This window comes from Hippoglossus hippoglossus, chromosome 9, assembly GCF_009819705.1.
Source record: "Hippoglossus hippoglossus isolate fHipHip1 chromosome 9, fHipHip1.pri, whole genome shotgun sequence".
Taxonomy (NCBI): Eukaryota; Metazoa; Chordata; class Actinopteri; order Pleuronectiformes; family Pleuronectidae; genus Hippoglossus; species Hippoglossus hippoglossus.
In genome coordinates this window covers 16,243,937-16,266,992 of record NC_047159.1, presented here as the reverse complement: position 1 = coordinate 16,266,992, position 23,056 = coordinate 16,243,937, and the positions used below count along the sequence as shown (strand labels likewise).

The 23,056-nt window shown below is 43.6% G+C and overlaps 1 protein-coding gene across 5 annotated transcripts in view; it reads right to left on the bottom strand.

The window, feature by feature from the left end:
• Nucleotides 1-19,767, bottom strand: part of rhobtb4 (Rho related BTB domain containing 4) — a 43,543-nt gene extending 23,776 nt beyond the window's left edge. The window contains exons 1-2 of one of the 5 annotated variants that reach the window (XM_034595055.1): nucleotides 19,631-19,767; nucleotides 18,653-18,814 (exon numbers count right to left, since the gene is read on the bottom strand). Coding sequence is in view for 1 of the 5 variants with exons in the window: in XM_034595053.1 (XP_034450944.1) it covers nucleotides 2,308-2,336 (29 nt within the window). In the remaining 4 variants the exon portion in view is untranslated. Of the gene's footprint in view, nucleotides 1-2,307; nucleotides 2,793-18,652; nucleotides 18,815-19,521 lie in introns of those variants that run through there. The other 4 variants (XM_034595054.1, XM_034595056.1, XM_034595057.1 and 1 more) reach the window with 4 other exon arrangements.
• Nucleotides 19,768-23,056: the final 3,289 nt, after the last annotated feature.

Sequence of the window (23,056 nt, the reverse complement as noted above, 5' to 3'; positions counted from 1 at the left end):
ACGGTGATATGAACACATCTATCTCAAACAAATGGGGGGGGTCTTTGTGAGCGGTGTGTCAGCCGGCTTGAGACAACGCTCCTCTTCTCCTCTCCTTCGCTGCAGTAATGCTTTGTAAACACAGACGGGCTCATACTGATGCCCTCATTTCCTTTATCCCTCCCCATCTTCCTCCTCCGCCTCCTGTGTCCATATTTTCCACTTGCTATTTCTCTCATGCTGTCTTAACTCAATTCTCTCACTTCATGCCCTTATACTTTTCACTATCCCCTCCAGCACAGAATATTTTGCTTTAAAATATCTCCCCCCGTCCGTCATTCACTTTTCTTCCATTTCTCATCCATTGTTACTATTTTCTTTTCCTGACTATTCTTTGATATTTGTCATTGACCATTACAACACTTTGTGATAACACTCTGTTGGAGTTTACGAACAGAGTTCACACAGCTTTAAATCAGCATAGATCCTTTTAAATACCATTGCATCATTTAATACTGATTTGCTGAAAAAATTCCAGGATTTAATTTCTATGAAATTTGGGGAAATTTCAAGTTTTGTGTTTCTTATTTGAAATTTATCCAAGACAATTGTGAATAGTGAGGGCTAAGTGATCAGATGTCAGGGGGCCTACAGGACACATCCGGGTGAGTTCAGACCTTTTCTTAGCGCTGAACACTTGTGATTGGATCACTCAGGATGGACGTTAATAGGCTACCAGGTCAGAACTGGGTCTGTGACACTGAGCCAAAGGATTCAGAGGTGCTTTGATTTAGTCTGGAGGATGATATTCCAGGCCACATATCTCCATTGTGAATGTAACAGACCATTTTTCCTCACCCAATCTCTACGGTCCATATTGTAACATAAGGCTCAAGAAGACACAAACATAACTGTGAGCTCCATTCCCCTCATGTACCTCCCTATACAGCCTGGTACAGGGGTCAGAACTATCAAGCCAGCTGCCCAATGCTCCATGTGGGTCAGTGCAGCACCGTGTTATCTCAAAGCTGTTGACACAGTCAGAGTGTTGGGCAAGGCTCCTATAACCAGGACAATGAGCACCTCTGTTCTGGATCCAACTGAAGGTGTATGTAATGACAGCACTGATTCATTAACAGTGGTGGGGGTCTCAACACCCCACGCTAAAGCCCTACTGGTCAAAGAGGTATTTAGACGATGATGTAGACAACTAAATGCTTGTTCAAATAATCAATACAATTTAGAACTTCCACAAAAAGAATGAGTCACAAACACAGTGTTGCCATTAATAGACATTGTTTCAGGAGAAAAATGTACTGGCACAAAGCACAAAGATTGCACAATGTGGAAGAAGAGGAGAGCCAAATTGTTTACACAACTACATCTCGCAGATATGACTAATTGCAGAGGGCTAAAAATGACAATTTAGTCAAATAAAAATCTCTTCAGTTTAAAGTATTCTGTCTTTACTCGTTTGCAGGTGAAGGCTTCTGCACAAAACCATGCAGCTACACACACACATAAACACAATCCTCATGACGTCATAGCCAAAGATGAGCACTGCTGTGTGTCTGTGTTTGTAGGAGAAAGAGAGAGAGGAGTGCATGCGTGTGTGTGTGTGTGTGTGTGTGTGTGTGTGTGTGTGTGTGTGTGTGGTCTGAGATCGTGCACGTTATCTATTGTCACAGTTCTGATGCGCGTGCCGTTCCACTTAATGCTCTGGTTCAGCATCACTACGCTCATCAATGAAAAGCACCTCGCGCGCACTCCCTCCCTCCCTGCAGTCATTCATAACCACCTGGCCCATTCACAGATTTTTTTTTTTTTTTGGGAGAAACCGATTCAACAAACCAGTGACTCTATTGAATTGTCAATAAAAGGCAGGACTCATTCAGCACCATGGTGAGATCAGAAGTATGTCACGTGTCGCTGTAGTGAAATAAAGGTGGACCATCCTCCCACATCCCAAATGGTGCGCTTATAAAGTCTTGCGTAATGTGCCAAGCCCATCCATCCGCTGCGCTGCAACAATGAGTCCAAACAAACATCTGTCTGTCTGTCTGTCTGTGCGGCACGTGTGGGTTTAACAAGCAGCGCTCTTCCACTGTACAAAAATAGCTATTTAATACACGTGGCATGTGAATGAGAGCCTTCGGGGACTATTACGCGCATGAGAGCAGATTAAAAAGCCATTAGGAACAATAAGGTCACCATGGTATGATGATGATGTCAGGATCTGTGGAGGAAAAGGCTATGTGGTGGAGAAACAGTGGCTTTTGTGCACGGCTGAGTGGGAGCATGTGACTCCTGCAGGAGGCTGTTCCCTACCTTCCGACGGTTCCGGAGTTGACCCACATGCCACTCTGCTGGGCGCTGCAGCCGGTCACTCCAACCGGACAAAAGACGCACGGAGAATGGTGCTGATGGTGCTGATGGGGAGGTGGTGGTCGCTGCGTGTGCGTGTGCGTGTGCGTGTATGCGCGCGCGTGTGTGTATTTGTATGTGTGTGTGCAGTTCTTTGCCAGCTACAAACATACACAACCGTCGCACACAGGACCTCTGCCCCTGTCACATCCTCCTCCTCTGCTCCCTCCACTCGCTGTCTCCTCCTGCTGTTTTCTAAATCTTGCTCCCCGGGACTCAGCTCGTCTCCCCTGGCTGCTGCAGACCTGACGTGAAGCTGCGGTGAGGTGGAACCAGCGTCTTCTCCAAGTGAAACCAGAACATAACTGGAGCCCCAGATCTGGTTTCTGCTCTGAGCCGACTCCTTTTGTGTTGTTGTTTCTCCCAGCTGATTTCACCAGGGCCACGCCCCCACGGCTGCAACGTCACGACACGAGTCACCCAACTCCCTCTGTGCCGCATTCAGGTGCTGTCAGGAAACATTACCCTTACACAGCCTGTAGCCTGTTTCCACTGTAATATCTCCCCCCATCTGCATGGCTGTGACATATTTAGGACTTTGGAACATTAAAGATATAAATGGTGCTTAAAATCCAATTATAAGGCCATTTCTGTGTGTTAAAAATACATTTAAACCGCTCATGCATACATTTTTTCTTATATCTTTCACTTTTGGCCTCTACATTTAATATCAGCCATCAAATAATATATCTAAAACTAAATCATCAGACACCTAAAGCTGCTTAACACCCCAGACAGGTGTTATTTAAGAGAGATCGCAATGTGCAGCTGAAGAGGAGCATTTAAGGTCTCATCAGACCTTAGGACGCAACAGCCAATCAAGTCCAGCCGAGACGATAGTAGCCCCGCCCCCGTCCCTGTGCCCCTGCCATCCTGTTAACTCCACACATCCCGCAGAGCATGCTGCCTTGTGTTGTTGTATAGACAACACCACTGCACTGTCTGTCTGTCCCAATACACAAGGAGTGTGATACAGCCTAAAAAAATAATAACAATTATTTATCAAAACAGAATAAAAGTAATTCATTAAATGGGCAAAATTATTAATATAAGTCTGATTTAAGCTAAATTTCTGATTTCATCCTTCCTCATACAATCCATTCCCTATAAAAACTAAAATATCCTCATGAATAATGCAACACTTTAGTTTTTATTCATGGGCAATGGAGAGGATTTTTCTTCTATGGTTATTCTGGGTGTTCAGGCATAGCAACTGGCCACCACATAGCAACACTTGTGTGTTGCTACAAAAGGCAAAACAGAAGCCAAGCGAAAGAGAAGAAAGACACATCATGAATTTCTGTCGAAAATAACCCAGCCACTTTTTTTTCTCTTAAATTTTTCCAAGATCTCAGTGTCTGGGAATTCATCTCTGGAATGTCAAGCTGCAGAAGAGAAGAAACGTGCAGCCATGTTCTGCCAAGAGGCCAAAAGATAAAAAAGAATATACTTCGCTATTCTGCCAGCAAAACTATTTTTAACTTAAATGTAAATTGCTTTTGAAATTTGATGTGAAACTGAAGACTTGAAGAGCCAGACGTGTGAATGAGGTGAACCTGCCTTTCATTACAGTCATGTCTGCAATTTCAGATAAAAGGGGAATTTGTATTAGATTATATCTGAGTGTTTCACTCGGGTCAACTTGGTTGTGTTTGTTCATGTGGGTCTACCAAGTCTGGTCTACCAACTTTCTATCAGGACGGTGGAAGACTGAAGACAGACATCTACTGGTAGAACCTGGTACTGATCTCTCTGGAACAAAGGAGGTGCAAACTCTCACTGCTACATCATGTCACTGCACCAAGAGCGAGCATGTTTGCGGTAGATCCTAGTGCAGATCAATGGATCAGTCAGATTATGTGATGAGAGGTAAATGATGCAGGTTCATGTTGGAGCAAACACACTAGTATCTCCACCCTTGTCCGAGCAGACTCACGATGAAAACAATATTCACAAGCAAACACCAACACCGCTAAATAAATGAACAGGAGTCTACTGTGCAACTAGTGGTGATTTCACATCTGTCTGTCTCTTGTTGTCCATGAGAAAACACTGCCCCCCCTGACCTGGCTGGCATGGCCAGAATTAAACGGCGTGAAAGATGGGGTTGGAATGGTTCTGGAGAAAACAGGGGTTCAACAGCACTGGCACTGAGGGGGCTTAGAGAAGTGGAGAGTTTGAGCTTTTTTGTTAGAGGGGTGCACTTGTGAGAGAACTCTCAAGAAGCTCAGGCACCAATGAAATGTCTGGCCTTTTCAGCTACAGTAGAAAAAAAAAAAAAGGGCATTGGGGTTTTTCTTTACAGGCTTTATCGCTCCTTTTATTAACTGTGAGGGAAGTTTACTCCCATAGCTTTTACACTAAAGGTGGGAGAATGAGCTGAGAGTGTTCTTTGGCACGACTGCTTGAATAAGGAGCATCCAGCTGGGTGGATAAATACAAGGTTTAGTCTGCTGTGTATTCAGTGCCATCCAATGCTCATAATCACAATTTCAATCCAGTATGGCTCAAATATTCATTTCTTGGTTTGATTTATTTGCAGTTGTAACCGTTGGAGTCATGTGATCTCTGCGTTGTGATTTGGTTGCTGGAAACCATGAACGTCTTTGGAGGAGATATCTGTTTATGCTCAACTCAATTTGTACATATGTGGAGCCCCCTAACAAATGAAATATCAGCAGTTAGTTAGCATATGATACTATAACCTTCAACTAACAAGCAATCTTCAAAACACAATGACAGAAAAGCAAACATACGAAAACCTGACTGACCAAAATGTCACATATACCCCTCCCATGGAGCGCAACAATAGAAAGGGCACAGGCTGCGTCCCAATTGAGGGGCTGCATCCTTCAGAGGACGCATGGTCTACTCGGCCCATGACGTCTGCCTCCTTTGTAGACCACAAAGGTTGAACCGAAATGAGACACACTGGTCTACAGGGTCTTTCCGTGATCAGCTTTACCAGATTGTCCCATCCTTATTACTGTTACCTAGCAACAGAGCTGAAGTTGGACATGACAAGAAAGTTTCAATGCCCCTCGTTTTGATCAACATGTGGACCCTTAGCTGTTTGATTAAGTTGAAGTGTGACACTCAAGCATCGGAAGTCTTGTCACTTGCCGGCACCATTTCCTTTTTAAAAAACATTAACAGTCAATGAAGAGCTATGAATCCTATGAATCCTGGGATAGCCTTCGTCTCTCGTGGATGGAGTGACGCATTTATCGGCGTCCTGGGACAGCCTGATCGCACCACTGTTCAAATGTAGCTTTCGAAAGGATGCAGCCATACCCTTATTATTTGGGTATATTTATCAAAATGCACAATGGATTCCATAACATTCTCTGCTGTATAATCGGCATTGTTACACATGTAAGAACACATTTCAGAATATGTAGAAGATTTTTCCTCAGATGCAAAAATCTTCATCTCATTTTTCAAGTAAAGGATTCATTTTGCAATCAATAATCCATTTTGTAAATATGTGACCTGTTCTTACAAAACAACTGCTGGTGAGACTCTACTTGTTTACATTATGTTGCAAGTGAATGTGGCCTCACACGGATTGATTTCAAATGACATCATGGGTTTATTCAATATGAAGCAATGGATATCGAGTATCGGTTTTATGGCTGTGGAGCATTTTGGAATGAAACTCTTCCCCCCTTCATCTCATCCTCTCCTGCCCGCTGACCCTGTTCTCACCCCGCGGCTCACCCGAACATCCAGCAGGCCCACACACACCCCCTGCCCCTACACTGTACTGGAACTGTTCTAAAGCTGTCAAAACAGCCAGCTTCTCACACTCCCCACGTCCACAGAGAGTACGCCTCACACACACACACACACACACACACACACACACACACACACACACACACACACACACACACACACACACACACACACACACAGATATGCAACACACACTCAATGAAAAACAGTCTACATACAACCCTGCACGCTCACACAAGTAGGTCAGAGCTGCAGTGGGTCTTCCAAATAGTCCTGCAGCACCATGGAACTGATAACAGTATCAGAGATTAAATTCTACCTTCAGACCTGACACACACACACACACACAGCATTATATATCGCATATATATATGTAGATTTAACGTAAGAAATCTTTAGCCTGTTTGTTTGTCAGGATGCCTTTGATACACACCTTAGTTTTTCAGGGTAGCAAGAAGAAAACAACACTATTCACAGGAATTTCAGTTTGTTTCACTCAGAACGAAATTCAGAGGTCAAAGGTCAATAATGAGAATGAAGGCTTAAGTGATATGAGCTCGGTGGAAACTGTCATTCCTGTATTCCTCATGTTGTATTAAAAATATGAAAATCAATAAAATGCACATCTATTGAATCGATTTTTCATTCCCTCTCTAATCTCTCCCCCCCTCTTTTTCTCTTTCACACACACATGCACACACACACTTTTTGACATGGACAAGTGACAGAGATCCGTTGCCAGAACTGGCACCCTGGCATGAAACAGTATGTGTTTTGTAACAGCGGACCTATTTGGCACCGGGTGACGGGCATGTCAGCCGAGTGTGAGTTTAGGTGAAAAACATTCAACACCAGATAAGGCCTGGAAGAAAGTAGAGCGAGAGGCAGACAGAGTACAGCAGGAGGAGACGCTGAGGATGTTGTTTACTCACGGTAGAACCGTCTTATCTACAGTCAGTCAAAACTCTGTGTGTGTGTGACCAGCTGTTATCGCCTCATTATATCCTAATGAAGACATATCAGTCCACTGCTCAAAACAGAAAAAGAAAAACACTACAATGTAGTACTCAGAAGTGGTTTAATGTAACATTTCTTAAATGCTTTTGTGTTTGGGAGATCTTATGGTTTATATTTCTTCTAAATATTGATCCTGTTTTGAAAACATTTGTATGTCAAAACTTGAAACTTCTACAGTTTCAAAAAGAAACATTTCATTATATATGCTGCACAAGTCACTAGTGTATTGCAGGCTCACATTCACACTTATGGACAATTTAGAGTCTCCAATTAACTTAACTCCAACATGCAAGGCTTTGGTCTGTGGGAGGAAGCCGGAGCACCTGGAGAAATCCCACAAAGACATGGATGGAACATGCGAGCTCCACACAGAAAGACCCCACCTGAACCAGGAACCTTCTCTCTGACATTGCTAACCACAGTCCTCAGCTACTTTTTAGTTTAAAAATTCAAATTTTGTATGCCTCTGTTTAGAAAATAAATAAATAAATTCCTGTTTCCTCAATCAAATCTGTTTTATTAGGTTTAATTGAGACAAATATGCATATTATTGTATCTATTCATGATTCTTCATATATATGTAATTTATTGTCTAATCTTAAAACATCAGTCATCTCATACATGATCCTATTCATAAACTGCTGTCATAGAATCTGTGAAAGTCATAAAGCTGAATCAGATATTGAGATTTATGAGCTAATAAACGTTGTCTGGTATCTGCTGACATACCTGTCAGTAGCTGTTACTCCCTCATTGCCACAGCATGTGGGATGACATAAGATTGTAATTCAGACTCCCCTGTTGCAGATAAGTGTTCACTGACGATAATACTGATGTATGATCGGGTCAAGTCTGTGCTGCTTGGGTGATGACAGACCATGATGGTGGAATATGTTGGGAATGTAAAGTGGCTCGAGGTCCCGGAGCAAAAGGCTGGATATAGGTGGCAATAGCTAAACAACAGGGAAGGATGGAGGGAAAGAAGAGGGGAAGGGGAGGGTGTGTGGTTAACTCCCTGTTTTATCCCTGAGAATAAACAGACCTGTGATTATGGATATTAATGCCAACTTAAATGTTCAACACAGAGAAGCCTGGCTTTTGCAAAGCAGAGCCTGGTAAGAACACAAACAGCGCTGCATATTCTTCACTGTCACTAGCACCAGCTCATCTGTTGGTATAGTACTTCACGTGGATCTTGTGAATGTAGATTAACCATTTCAAAGTGCAAAGTAGGTCAAAACTGACGGAGAAATTCCAGTTATTCGATGTGCATTCTGTTTGATTAATTGGTTTCTTGTTTTGCTCAAATCCTTGCCAGTTTCAAACAACCCGAGACAGGAAAGTGCCTTGGGGCTAGAAAAGGTGGAAGTGATGATTGAGTGGATGTTCAAAATTCCTGAGTGGCAGATGTCCTCTGTGATAAAGACAAACTGTGTATAGCAGAGGTAATCTGGAACCCTGGATGCATTCTGACTTGAGGGGATTGAGGTTGCACAGGCATGTCTCGCTCTGCCCATGTTCATGTACAGACACATGGAGCCATACATGCACTTAAAAAACTCAATCTTAAAATCACACACATGCATACAAACAAACACATCTGCACACACTCTGCTGGGTAGGTCAGCAGAGGGGCCTCTTAAGCTGTGGCTGTCAAGTGCCAGGGCTAATCTTATTAAGGCTCTCTTCAGCTGCTGCTAAAAACTCTTAAAGTTATAGGTCACCGCTGAAATGTTTGCACTTTTTGAACCTGAGCCTAGAACCTTGAGCACAGTTCTGATTGTGATACAGAAATTAAGTGGGTACAATATAGTGGGTTCTGTAACATTAGAGGTGGGTATTTTAAATGCAAAATATCAACCCAGTGATCTAGTGACATCACGGTGGCTGGTTGAATCATAAGGAGGCACTATACCCCAGAAAGTGTAGTAAGGAAGATTACTTTTAACTAGGGCTGCGAGCACTTGCGAACTCGGGACCTGATGCCTGATGTCTTAGACTGTTGCAAAGGTGAAAGATTTCTACGATCTGAAGAGAAACAAGAGTCTAAAATCTCTGATGCTGAGGACCTAGACTTTGTTCTTAGTCCATGAAGGATTTAGGTTTAGCAAAGGAATCAACCTCAGCAGGTCTTAGCCTATTAGGACACGGACTGCAGGAGCAGCTCAAGACAAGAACCACAGCAAATAAAGACAACCTCAAAGACCTTGATGTAGTCTTATGGGCATCCTAAAATCCATCCATCTATCATCTACACCACTTATCCTTTTAAAGGTCGTGGGGAGAGCTAGAGCCAATTCCATCCAATCACACTAAGCTAGGGGCGGGGAAAACCTGAGGTTGCCAGCGTGTTGCATGGTGAACATACAGAGACAAACAACCATTCACGCTCAAATTCACAACAGACAATTAAGCTAACCCTTATCTGCATCTGTCTTTGCACTATGGATGGAAGCTGGAAGAGCCGGAGAAAACACATGCTACACAGAGAACAATGCTCAAGCCAAACGCCAAAGTCCCTGGCTTAAGCTGAATTTAAACTAAGAACTTAATTGTTGTGAGTCAACAGTACTAACCACTGCACCACACATATAACTCGATGAGGGATATGAAAGCTGTCTGGCTTTGCATTCAGCATTGATCAGTAATCATGTTGTTACCTATGGTGAACATCTAAATGCAAAATTTCATAGTTAAAATATTAAATAAAAAGTGTCTGAGAGACAAAAAATACACTGTAAAATGACACAAATATTCTGACACTAAAGCTGAGGCTAACAAATACACTGAAGAACAGAGAATAGACCAAAGATCTGTACATGACGGTGCGATTCTTACTGACCGATGTCAGACATTTCTGCTGTATCATGCTTTGAGAAATCTAACCAGTGTAATCCGCTGAGCCTTTTCACTGTGCCACCTCTGATTGGATTAAAAAGAAAACACTTACACCATCGATACTACTCCAATAGGTTCTATGTCAGTTCGAAAGTACTTTAATGCTCCAGTTATATTCTCTGGTAACTTCCTAATATGTTTAGAAGTATTGTTTATATTTAGTAAGTCCATCAGCTGGGATAAGGATGATCTTATCACATTGGTGTTCACCAATAAACCGGACAAAGAAGAAGAAGAAGAAGTGGAAGAAGAAGAACTTCACCATTTGGCCACCCGCCGGTGGATGGAGCAAAGACGAAGAAGAAATATAGTAGGTGGTGGTAGTGCACCTTGACATTGGTTGCCACCCGCCAATGAGTTATAAACAAGTTATAAACTGTTTGCTTTGATACCATCTAATACTCCTTACTTCTCTCTTTCATTCTCAACAGACCCAGCAGAAAGCAGACTTGATTCTGTTTCAGAGCAAATGGTTTATCATTATGGCTAACATGCTGTGCAGCACTATACTATAAGGTACACTAAGGAGCATTATTGACAGGGCCAACGATGGCAGATCAATGGCCTGTTAGCAACAAAGAATTGTAATTTATAGTCGGCCAGAAGGTCTTTCCAATAATCGGTGCCATCTATCACTGCACACTGACACACCACTGACACACCTGTGGTGATGTCAGGAATGTTAGCGACCTCTGTGAACTGGGTGCAGGTCCACAGCCACTCTCACAGTCTGGTGAGGATGTATCAGAGTAAACTTTGGACTGGGGTTGAGATCCGACAACAAACAAGGAAAAGGTGAGTGAGGGCAAATGGAGTCCTCATTCCTCCTTAGTGGTGCATGTGGGGAAATGTTAAATGTATTGTCTCATACATGCAGGAAAGGGACACATCACTATGTTAAGGAACTACAAAATGCATATTAATCGGAGGAAATTGAATTGTTCAAATGTCTGAACAATGTAAGGAGCGAAGGGAAAGCGCTGAAGCCGAGAGGAGAAAGATGCACTTGGTCTCACAGGTCAGTCAGTATTCCAGGAACAGCCTGATCAAACAGAGAGTGAAGCCAAGCCAAACACTTCTGGACTTCAGTCTGGCACAGAGAAGCATAGCTGCAGCCCCGCTGAGATCACACTGCACACAGTCAGTACATCAACCCACCGCTCTCTGTAAAGTGTAGAGCAGCAGTTCCCAGCCTTTTGGGCTTATCTACCTGGGACCAGAGTGATTGATTTACATGGTTTGATCTGGAGGCTTGATGGGAAAACAGTCTCCAGTGATCCATAAGAAATATAGACAGCGACAATTGTGTTTTGCAAAAATATAATTTCCCTGTTTAGTTTTGTATGCAATCCTCTTTGGGTGGTCCTGCCCCCCAGGTTAGAAGCCACTGCTCTATTTGCTTTGAAATCTACAGCCTCATATACAGTATGTTGGTATTACTCTATACGTTTCCAGATATAGAAATGAAACTGTGGTATGTAAATATCATATTCAATACTGTGTTTATTTCATTGTAAAATACCTTCCTTCAATCTCCTTGATCCTTGACAAATGTGTATGTGTATTAATAAAAAACTTGAAAATCAGATATGTTGTTTTCAACTTCACTTTCAGTCCAAAATATCTATATTTGTATCAGACTAATCCTGTATCCATCTGCCTCTTTTTAAATCATGCTGTTGCTCACAGAAACAGAAATAGAGAGGAGCACACAGAAGGGAGGAAAAGAGCGGGAGTGAAAAAAAACAGACAGACAAATAAACAACATTACAGAAAGCGGAGGCATAACAGGAAGGTCCTTTTGTTATGTTGACTTCAAATAGTCTGCATGTTGTTTATCCCTTTGTGCGGCTCTGTTAGAATAGAGTTCCTCATATTGTCTTGCACTTAGACAAACAAAAACAAACTTGTTGTGAGGAGGGAAACCATGCGCTGCACAGACAGAGTAAAGACCAAAGACCACGATGGGCCGACCTGACAAACACCACATGCAGAAACACAAAGTTCACCTGACAGCAGTGGAGTCCTGTTCCCTGTATATGGCATAAATCTGTCAGGATGGAGTCGAACATGTATCTCCAATTGTGGGAAACCAAGACAGCACATGCAACTAGACACACACACACACACACACACTCTCACATAGATGATACACTATAAACAGTAGGCATCCGAAAATAGTGTGATGGAAAAATCTATACTGGTGTCCGGTTATTTCCGCATTGCTTAGCAGTGGTCTGGTGATACAATAGTCACCGCACACTGTGACCACATGTCATTCAGCCAAGCCAAGCTGCAGCACAGCCACACCGGCTGTAATCATTTGAATCAGGGCGAGGGGTGAGGGCGAGAGGAGTGGACGCTCCTTGGGTTGGTGCAGTCCGGATAATTACAGCTGATCCTATGACCACTTGTGAACATTCAAACCAGAGTATTGTTAAGATGACAACACACTGAGATACTCCAGCAATTTGTATGTCAAATCGCCCTCTGCAATCCGATACGGCTTTTGAGAGTTTAGTTTAGATTTACAGTGCGGCCCCGCTGTGTTACCGATCAGTGCGTCGAAGGGGAAGTTAAAGGCAATTTAACAGTAAACCATAACAGCTGTAATGGACTCAGGAATCAATATTTCTGCGTGGCACGACCTCTGTTTAGAAATGCATCAGGACTAGGTGGCACGTGATATTAAATAGGAATGATACTGATAATATTGATTGAATATTTATGTTGAAATTGGAGTGATGTAGCCTATTCTGGGCAGAGAGGGAGGAGAGAGAAGCAATTTCTGTCTGTATAACAATATAAACATTATCCACCCATTATCAACTCATCATGTTTTATGTTGTTGATTTGGCAGATGTGCAAAGAAAGTGGAGAACCAACCTGACTTTTAAGTGTTATTAAGTTTTTCCTCTATTAAGGGAAAAAAATCCTTGAAGTGTGCCACGACTAAACATAGATCTGAGCTGAAAATGGCCAACCGAACCACATAACATGTGGTGAGTTAATTTCAGATTTCCATATGGGAGCAAACCACAGACACTGGAGTCAGGCAAACAACGACTGGGATGATGACAGAGTTCTCATTTGCAACTCGCAACCCTCAGTAATCGTTTCTGATTCATCCACTCTGGTGTGAGCATGTGCATCCCAGTGTGCGTGTGTTTGTGTGTGAGAGAGAGAGAGACGAGAGCGAGAGAGAGAGAGAGAGAGAGAGAGAGAGAGAGAGAGTGTCAGTAAGGTTGCATCAGCCTCCTGAAACTGCAAAAAACGATGCAGCCCTCGATCAAATGGCATCTGGGCATTTGAAACACACACACACACACACACACTTACAACAATGTGTATGTATGAAAAAGAAATGTGAGACACAGTTTGACCTCTGGACACGTACAACTCGATGAGCGCAAAACAAATTCACAGATTAAAATCCTGTGGTTTTATGAGTGGCTGGGCCAACGCTGAAACTGGTCTGACCCTGATTAGCAAGAATGGCACCCTTGGGTGTTTCTCTCACTACAGATTAGTTAAAAGCCTCCAGCTCTTATTAGAAGAGAGAGAGACACACACACACACACACACACACACACACACACACACACACACACACACACACACACACACACACACACACACACACACACACACACACACACACACACACTCACAGACAGGCAGGGAGTGTATGCATCTGTCAATGTGTTTGTCTATTAAAAGCAAAACATAGGTCTCTGTGAGTCATCGCTCCTGAATGTGTGTGTGTCTGCTAATGAGTTTTGGAAGATTTTATCTTGAATGTGATGCAGTCAAGGTGTGAGGAAGAGGAGCAGCGTAAGAGGGAGGCCATGGGGGCATTCGGGGACGTTTGACGCTTTCATGGGAACAACGAAAGGTCACAAATCAACCAGCGTCTCATTAACACCAGCAATCAACTACTGGCTGTGCTAAAGAACATGAGGGCAAATGTCTATGTGACAGGAAACAAACGGTGGAACCTCCCAGATCTTTTCCTTTCTCCCACCGAAACTGTGAACAAACCCTTCCTCCCTCGCTCTGTCTCACCCCTTTTCTCACCCAGACACAGCCAATCACTGATGTTGCTGTAGGTGCTAATTGGAGTTTCTTAATTCTCACTAAATGAAAGCCAAAGCCACTGAGTTGTAGCGGATGTGTGTGTGTGTTTGTGTGTGTGTTGGGATGTGAGTTATTGCTATTACAGGAAGCCAGGTGGATAAACAGGCAGGCAGGCGAGATGTGAGAACAAACAGGAAGATGGAGAGACAGACAGCCGAGGCTCGCAGGCACAATGAGAGACGCTGGAGATTATAACTGCATGTGAACAGCACACAAGCCAGACATATGGGGCTGCTTGGACCCATACGGATATGGGAAGTGCTTGGCTGCTGCGTGGGTCGGCCTCCTGACTCCTGTAGGGGATGCAAGGAGACAACCACACCCGTCCAACCATGTTAGTACCCCAGAATACACACACAGATACCAGTAACTTCCACTGTAAAACCCCTACATGACCCCCTATGGCGTGAAATGCAATCTGTGATTGCGGCGCATTCACTTGAATATCTAGAGTAGTTGGCAGTTCCTCAGTCATATGACTTTGGAGCCAATTCACCCGTAGGGGATCGGCTTTCCGCCACAAACGAGAGGAGCAGATGCTAAAGAAAGAGACACCCGGGGATCAAATTGCAGGCACACATACAAAAATGCATAATCACGCAGATGCACAGATATAGATATATCTGTTGCAGTATAGATATATAAGAGCGCGCACACGTACACACGGACACAAACAATAACATAAATAGAGAACGACTACAGCCAAGCAACCCATCTGTGCGAGGGAAGAAATAACATTCAAGGCAAAATACAAACAGTAAATTTTCAACTTTTCAAATCAACTTTTTTTCTTAAGCAACTGTGATTTAGTTGATTAACTGCAATCCAAAAAGCCCTGAACCGTTCAAATATTCGACGATTCTTGCTGCGTAAAACCTTTGACCGAGAACTCTGTCCCGTTATTCTATCTGGCATTGTGGTTGTGTAATACACCTCCCTATCAGCGCCCTGGAACTCTGGACACAACCATCGTGTCTGACCCCTGAACCCAGAGCAGTCTGAGCGGCCGCAGCTCGACGAGGAATCCCTTCCTCAAATTAACTGGCTCCTTTATCTCCTCTCACCCTTTTGGTCCGACCCTGCCCTGTCCTGTCCTCACTGGCAACACATCACCTTCCTATCAAAGCCTCGCCCACCACACGCACAAACACACTCACACATTCTTGTACTTCTATCTTAGTGAGGACACTCATTGGCATAATGCATTCCCTAGCCCCTTACCCTAACCTAATTCTAGCCCTAACCCTAAAACCAAGTCTTAACCCCTTAAAAGTCCATTAAAAAAGTGAGGACCGGTCAAAATGTCCTCACTCTCTAGGGTCTATGCTTAAAATAATCCGCACAAAGGTATAAGTATGGTACAAGTACACACAGAAACACATGTGTACACACACAAACACACATACTGTCTCATTGACTTGTTCTATCTCACACACACACACACAAACAACTCATGTCATCAAATATGGTGGTCTAGATAAGGGGTGTTGGACTTCCTGCACTCGTTTACATGTGCCACAGACATGCCGGATATTATGAGGATGTAAAAATGCTGTTAAAAGCATTTGTGTTTGATTTTACATTATTATTATTACGGTATTCGCGTGTTTTTGTTTACAACACATCGACACTGGCGTTGGCCATTATTGGCAACAGCACTCGTATGTCATTGTCTTTCTAAGTTGACTAACTTTGTCAGTGTCTGCTATGTGTATGACACCTCTTCTTCATCCTGAGATATTTGTATTCTTTTGGGGGGTTTTCAGTTTTGCATTTATTGCGTGTTAGACATTTCCTGAAAAGGTCTGTGGCAACTGACTAGGACTTTTTTCTTGAATCCTTTCTTTACCATTAGTTCAGCTCAAACTAAAAAGGTGAGCTAGACAAAGATTCAAACTGAAAGAGGATTTAAACAACTGTTTTTTCTCTGATTTGTCATGTTTACAGTCATATGCAATCCAGCGACTGACCCCCTTGCTCTCTTTCCCAATCTCTCTCTCTCTCTCTCTCTCTCTCTCTCTCTCTCTCTCTCTCTCTCTCTCTCTCTCTCTCTCTCTCTCTCTTTCCCTCTCACTCCCTTGGCCTGCTCTGCTCTAATTTCCCTTTTAGCCAAAAAAAACCTTTGTGTCCCTCTTCCTCAGGATCTGCGCTCCTTTTCCCTCCCTTCTTTCTGCTCTCCACTGAGTTTCTGTCTTGTTCACTTTCAAACTTCTCTCTTCTCCTTTCCTCTCCTCCTCTTCTCTTCACGCGAGGCCGATCTTCCTTAACGTTCCCCTCGCCGCTGCCTCGCTCTGCGTTCTGCTCTTGAATGCACATTCTTTGCTTCTGACGGCCTGTGTAAAAAAACAACCAAAGAGGCAGCCAGCAAGAGAGAAGCAAACTGTCTGCTTGCCATCACCAGCACAATCACTTGCTTCTCTCCTTCTCTCTCTCTCTCTCTTACTCTCTCTCCTTTTCCCTCTCTCCAATACTTACTTAAGAGGACAAACATCATGTGGTGCTGGTAAGAGAAGAAGACACTGTTGTACAACGACTCAGATTCTCTGTTGGTTTTCTTTTTTCCCTCTTTTTGTGCATGAATGCCTGTGTTGGCTTCCAAGGATGTGTGTATTTGAGTGTTCCTTGAAAGGATCGCTTTAATAATTACAACTCTCTACCCTTGAATATATTCATATACTGTGTGTGCATTTGTACACAAACAAACAATACAGTCACACAGCCCCTGGTCATTCTGGATCCAGTTTGATGGGAGGTGTGGCCTGGGAGCAGACTGTTATGTGTGTGTTTCTGTGTGTCAGCATGTGTGTGTGTATGTGTGTGTGTGTGTGTGTGTTCGGTGTGTGTGTCTTTTTGTGTGATATTGCTCAACTCACACAAAGACACAGCTTCTTATATGACTCCCAGCTGTGTGGACTTGGCCCACTAGTCAACCATCCAGCAGCCAGGAATGTTTTGTGTGCAACAGTACTGGAAAGCCCCGGTTACCCACACACACACACACACACACACACACACACACACACACACACACACACACACACACACACACACACACACACACACACACACACACACTCTCAGCTACGTACCCCTGGAGACAACCTACTCCTCCAAGCAGGGGCAGACAGAAAGATTGGGCCTCACCCTAAAAAGGAAGAATGATTCAAATTCCACAGCTGATAGAAAATCATAAAGGAATGGGAACGAGCGGAGAAACTGATGTCAACTGTAACAGACCACTACCCCCCCTTCACACACACACACACACACACACACACACACACACACACACACACACACACACACACACACACACACACACACACAGAGAGTTGGAAAAATAAAGAAAAGGGAACAAAAAAAAGGCTGTCCAGGCTTTGTGGGCTCAAGCACATATACAGTAACTGCAGCAGCGGCCACACTGTTTGGCTGCGTCGACACTATGTGACTCCACTCTCTCTTCGAGCAGGACTCACTTATCTACGCAGCAGGTGGTGGAGCATACCTGCTTCTGCAAGGAAAACTTTTTTTGCAAAGCACAAGACTGAAGTTTTTCAATGAATGCGACACCAAAGACAACCTGACGGAAGTAGTGTAGTGCAGACGAAAGAGAAGGAAGTAATCTCACTTAGCATCCTTTGAATTATTTCCACGCAGAAATACTCTCAGGTAGATGAGATGATATTGACATTGTCACAATTCAAATATTTTGCCATCGCTTTTCTGCAAAACGCTGAAGTATTAACTGCAACTGTAAAGAATATTGATTTAAATTTTTTTGTTATTATTATTTTGCCATTTTTCTAACATTGTGTTATTATAATTCTGTATTGTAGCGTTGTGTGGTGTTTTTTAATATCTTTAGCCTATGTGCATATACAGGTTTTTAACTCTAATGTCTCAATACTAATAATATCCATTACTTGTATTTTTTGTGCTTGGTTTTTATTGTATCTCCTTTTTTCTTATGTTATCTTAAAAGTGCGTTCATTTTCTTAGTAATAGCTGTACTGATAACTCAATAAAAACGAAAGGGAAACCAAAGACAAACAAAGGCACATAAAAGGTGATTTACTAAATATATAACTGCTCCTCTGGTTGAGAAGCCACATGACTTTAGTCAAAGTGCTGCAGATTTGGTTGGGTTGAGTTAAAGTGACACACCCGCATTAAATTCATACTTTAACTTGGAGTTTTTACACTTCATGCAAACTTTTGCAAATATAATCTTCAGGCAAGCGACCGTGCAATGTGATGTCCGGGTTGATATTTGTTCCCAAAGAGCTGAACAAATCTGTCCGGAGCAGAAGTTACAAAACTGTTCAAGTTCAGCCTCAGCATTGTCGATAACTTCACAACTGAACCAGCCAAAGTTACTGAACCGTTATGTAACCCCACACACTCCGGTTTATCCACATCATCACAAGTTAACAGTGTGCGTAATGATCGTGGCTCCTACCTTTCACCAGACGTGCACCTCGGGAATCAGTCCGACTCTCTTTCCACCTCGACGTCCACTTTTTCCCAGCTCACACCTCTCCACCACCGCTCCTCTCTCTCTCTCTCTCTCCCACTTCAGTTTATTCTGGGCTGCGCTCGTCTCCCGCTTCTCCCCATGCAACTGCAACAAGGCACAAACACATGCGATCACCCCAGAGCAGATATCCCCGCTGGATGACAACAAACTCACGATGCCTCGACACTTTCAGCCCTGGACCCCGAGCGTCCCTAAAGAAAGATCGAAATGCGCGTGTTTGGAGAGGATCTGTCCAGAAGTGACAGAGGAGTGAGAGAGGAGGAGAGACGCGCTCCCGACTGACTGCTGGAGCCCGGAGACGCCAGCAGGAATGTAATTACATGAAGACTGCTGCATGTTGCAAAAAAACCTGCAGACGTGCTCTTGTTTACAGGCGCCCACTGCCGCTATTATTCGACGGGATGTGGTCTGCATGCGCGGGGCTGATGTCTGGGGCTGATGTGGTCCTGATGCGAGTTTTCTTTTTTGTTCTCCATGCACGTCCCTTTGTTGTTTCTGTCACACCTACAACAGAGGAAGGAGAGAGAGGGGGGGAGCGGGAACCTTGCCTTGACTTTCTTTTGTCTTTTGTCTATTTTTATTGTTTTAACACAGCACCTCTGGATGAGGGATTTTTATTCCGGCAATTTGGATCAACTCGCGTGCGTAATCTCATCTCTGATCATGTCTGTTTTATTTGTTTTCTCTACTCCCCATAATGACAAAAATAATGATGAGGATGAGAACACATGATTTAATATAAGTCTGGTTGCCTTTTGTTCTACCGCACCCGCTTTTCCATCCAATCTCACCTAATTCTGTCTCCTGAAGTTTAGTCCTCGCTGGGGAGTGTGCCGTCTCTCTCTCTCCTCCCTTTCTCTCTATGTCTCTCTCCCTCTGTCTCTGTCTCTTTCTCCTCACCTCTCCCTCCCTGCGGTTGTCTCCTCTCCCAGGCGCTGGCAGAAGAGTTATGTTTCGCTCCAGACAGACCCAGCCTTCAGCCGCCACGGCACGCACGCACAGCCGCCTATCAACGAGCGCGGTGACGACAGCCTCCCTGCGAGTCACCAGGGCCACACCCATCCATTCATAAAGTGGACAGAGAAAGAGAGAGAGGGAGAGAGACCAGTGTCCAGACCGGCCAGTGCGCGAGGAGCATCCATCATAAAGGCACACATAAAATGTCTATGGTATCCTTTTAGTGTCTCATATTTCCATGTCTGTTCCAAATTGGGACTTGATAATAGCTTCTAGGTTTTAATACAGACCCCTGTATGACATGTTTACTGTAGCCTGATGTGGACATGATGAAAACCTATTTGCTTTTTTGTTCAGATACTTGTGCAAACATGTGTTATAAATAGAAAAGCATGGCCATGATCCTCCATCATCCATCCATCCATCCATACATCCATGCATCCATACCGCTTATCCTTTGAGGGTTGAGGGGGGAGCTGGATGTGAGATTAATCATTGGGCCTAAATAAAATAATAGTTATGAACCTTATCCGCAATGCAAATACTGTAATAACAATATGTATTTGTGAATAGTCTAGTATGATGTGAACATTTACCAGAGGATGTTCAGTCTTGGTGAAGAGCTCAGCTGGTGTTTACTGCCTCTATAGCTTGGATACCGGTCTTCCTCGCTCAGTCGGTCTCACGGCTGACTTCATCGTCCACCTGCTGAACCTGCCTGTTTGTGCATGGTTGTGTAACATTGCACAATTGACAGTTTTTAATTAGTTGAAGGCATTTGGCAGCTTTGTTTTTATCCAGAGAACACCCAGTTCATTAAAACACTTTGGGTGGATGCTCAAGTCTGATAAAGCACTATTGTGTGGTACAAGTATGTCACCACCCAAAGGAAGGATGCTGCACAGCCATAGTTCAGTACAGATACTGTAGAGTGCAGTCTAAGAATAAACTATGAATTAATCATCTGGTATGTGTGTGTCCTATCTGTGTTATTCAGAGAAAAAAACACAGCATCTCGTCAGGAACAATTGACTCTTGGGTGTCATGTCCTTGGTAATGGGACCTGAGGTTTTGCTGTCATTTCTCTCTGCATCAGTCCACATCTCTGAACCCACATTATTCCAGTCCCAGTCCTGATCTTAACGGGCTTGGACCATCTCCACCAAGATGATGACGTGCCTACTGTGTGATGAAGATTAGAAGCTTTTTGTATCCTCAAGATTTTGGAGTTAAAATTGAAAATCCACTTAGAAACAGGTGGGGACAAACCCAGAAAAAGAAAACAGTCTAATTCAGTGTCGACTTGTTTATTTGAGCTGTGGGCATTTCAGTATTTCAGCATAAGCCTTCTTCAGCATTTCTTTTAAAAACCTCCATTGTCTATATTCCAAACTTGGCAAAAGCATAAATGTCAGGACACTGAGAGGCCGTGAGAGGCCCCCTGTCTCTCACAGATTCTCTCAGACCCCTGCTCAGCCAAGCATCTGAAACAGCCATTGTCCTGTGAAGGGAACGGAGCAACCTGCCCAGGCTTGCTCCTGTCTCAGCATGCATGCAAGTCCTAGGCAACCATCCTCAGTCTGTGGCCAGCAGCTAGCATGACACACACACGCACATACACGTACACACACACACACACAAACAAACAAACACACACCAGCACAGAAGAGTGATAGAACATCGTGCTGCAGACATGACATTGAAAGCATTGAGATGAACTTACTGCTGTGAAAGCTGAAGCATGTGCCACCGTTCTATTCTACATCAAGTGTTTCTGCTGACATACAGTATGATAGAATAACGGTCATATGATTGTGTGTGTGTGTGTGTGTGTGTGTGTGTGTGTGTGTGTGTGTGTGTGTGTGTGTGTGTGTGTGTGTGTGTGTGTGTGTGTGTTTGTGTGTGTGGTCTTTTCACCTCTCTGCTTTTGTTAGCCTTGTTGTCATCACTCTTCTTCATGACTGATGTGCTGAACCTTTATCTCAAAGTGTCTTGTGCAGCACTTTTCCATTACCATCGGCCTATAGCACCATTGATGCAGCCATATGGGCACAATAGGGGCACAGCAGGGGCGTCTGCATGGTTTGACCCCCCGTCTCTCTGTCAGTCTTTCTCCTGAGGGGGCAAACTGCTGATCCCAGGGCTGTGAAAGGCCCACATCAGCTAAATTTCAACAAACAAACACAGTTTGGCCTGCGCATTGCACCCACAACACAGACTGACCCACAAATACACAATCGCACACAGAAACAAACAATACACAACTCGGCGCACAAACAAAGAAAAAGATGATCTTTGTTCCTCTCAGATCGATTTCACTCAGCAACTCTGTATCTCCGATGTGGCATTTCAGAAGCCACAATGGCCTGTGACACCAGCCATCGCACGACCACAATGAAATCCAACTTCGGACACTGAGTGGCCACAATGGGCCTCTCTTTGCCGCAGAGCCTCTGCCATTCTTCTGCCTGATCTCTTGGACAAAGCGGCGTTACAGAAGTACCAATTGAGCTTGAACAATCGCTTACAAAGGAGTCACTGACTTGATGTTTCCAGCCCTCTTGCCAACTGTACCACATTCTGTGCAGCGTAGTGTGAACGTTAACTGGCAATCTGTGCACAGAAAGATTATCACAACTTGACTCCGTGGCACAGTTATTGACTTGTAAACAACTGTTTCGTGAATTTCCCAATTGATTCGAGATCAGACTCAGGATCCAGCAGTTAGAAGATATTATTTATCATAACAAATACCACAGAGAGGTTTTAAAGTGAGTGACTATATCATGCATGCTTTTTTTGCCATCTTGTCAGTAGTTCTAATTGTATTTGCACATAGATAATCTGCTTAGACAGGAGGAGGAACATTAAATCTAACGTGCATTGCATATTTTTAATACTTATTTTTACACAGAGAAAATGAAACAGAACATTTAATTAAGTTAAAAAAAAATTGATTTCTGTCAACAAAAGACAGGAGGACATATAAGCTGTGTCTGAATTCAGGGGCTGCATCCTTCTGAGGCTGCATTTGAGGATAGATTGCGAACCAGAGGTTTCGACTAGGATGTCCCTATCGAAGGATCCTTCAAATGCGGCCGACAAATGTGTTCTTCCATCCCCAAGGAACAAAGGCTCCAATGGGTGGGCCCTTTCCAGCCCAACCTATCACAGGATTCTTGCGCTGCAGTAATAAACCGTTATGCGAGCGACAAGACATCCAATGCTTGAGTATCACACTTCAAGTCGATCAAACGGCTAATGGTACACAAAAGTTTAATTATTTGTTTTTGTTGATTTTTAGAACTTCAGTTCTGTTGCTAGGCGACAGCAAAAAAAAAATGACACAAGCTGTTGACGCCAATCACA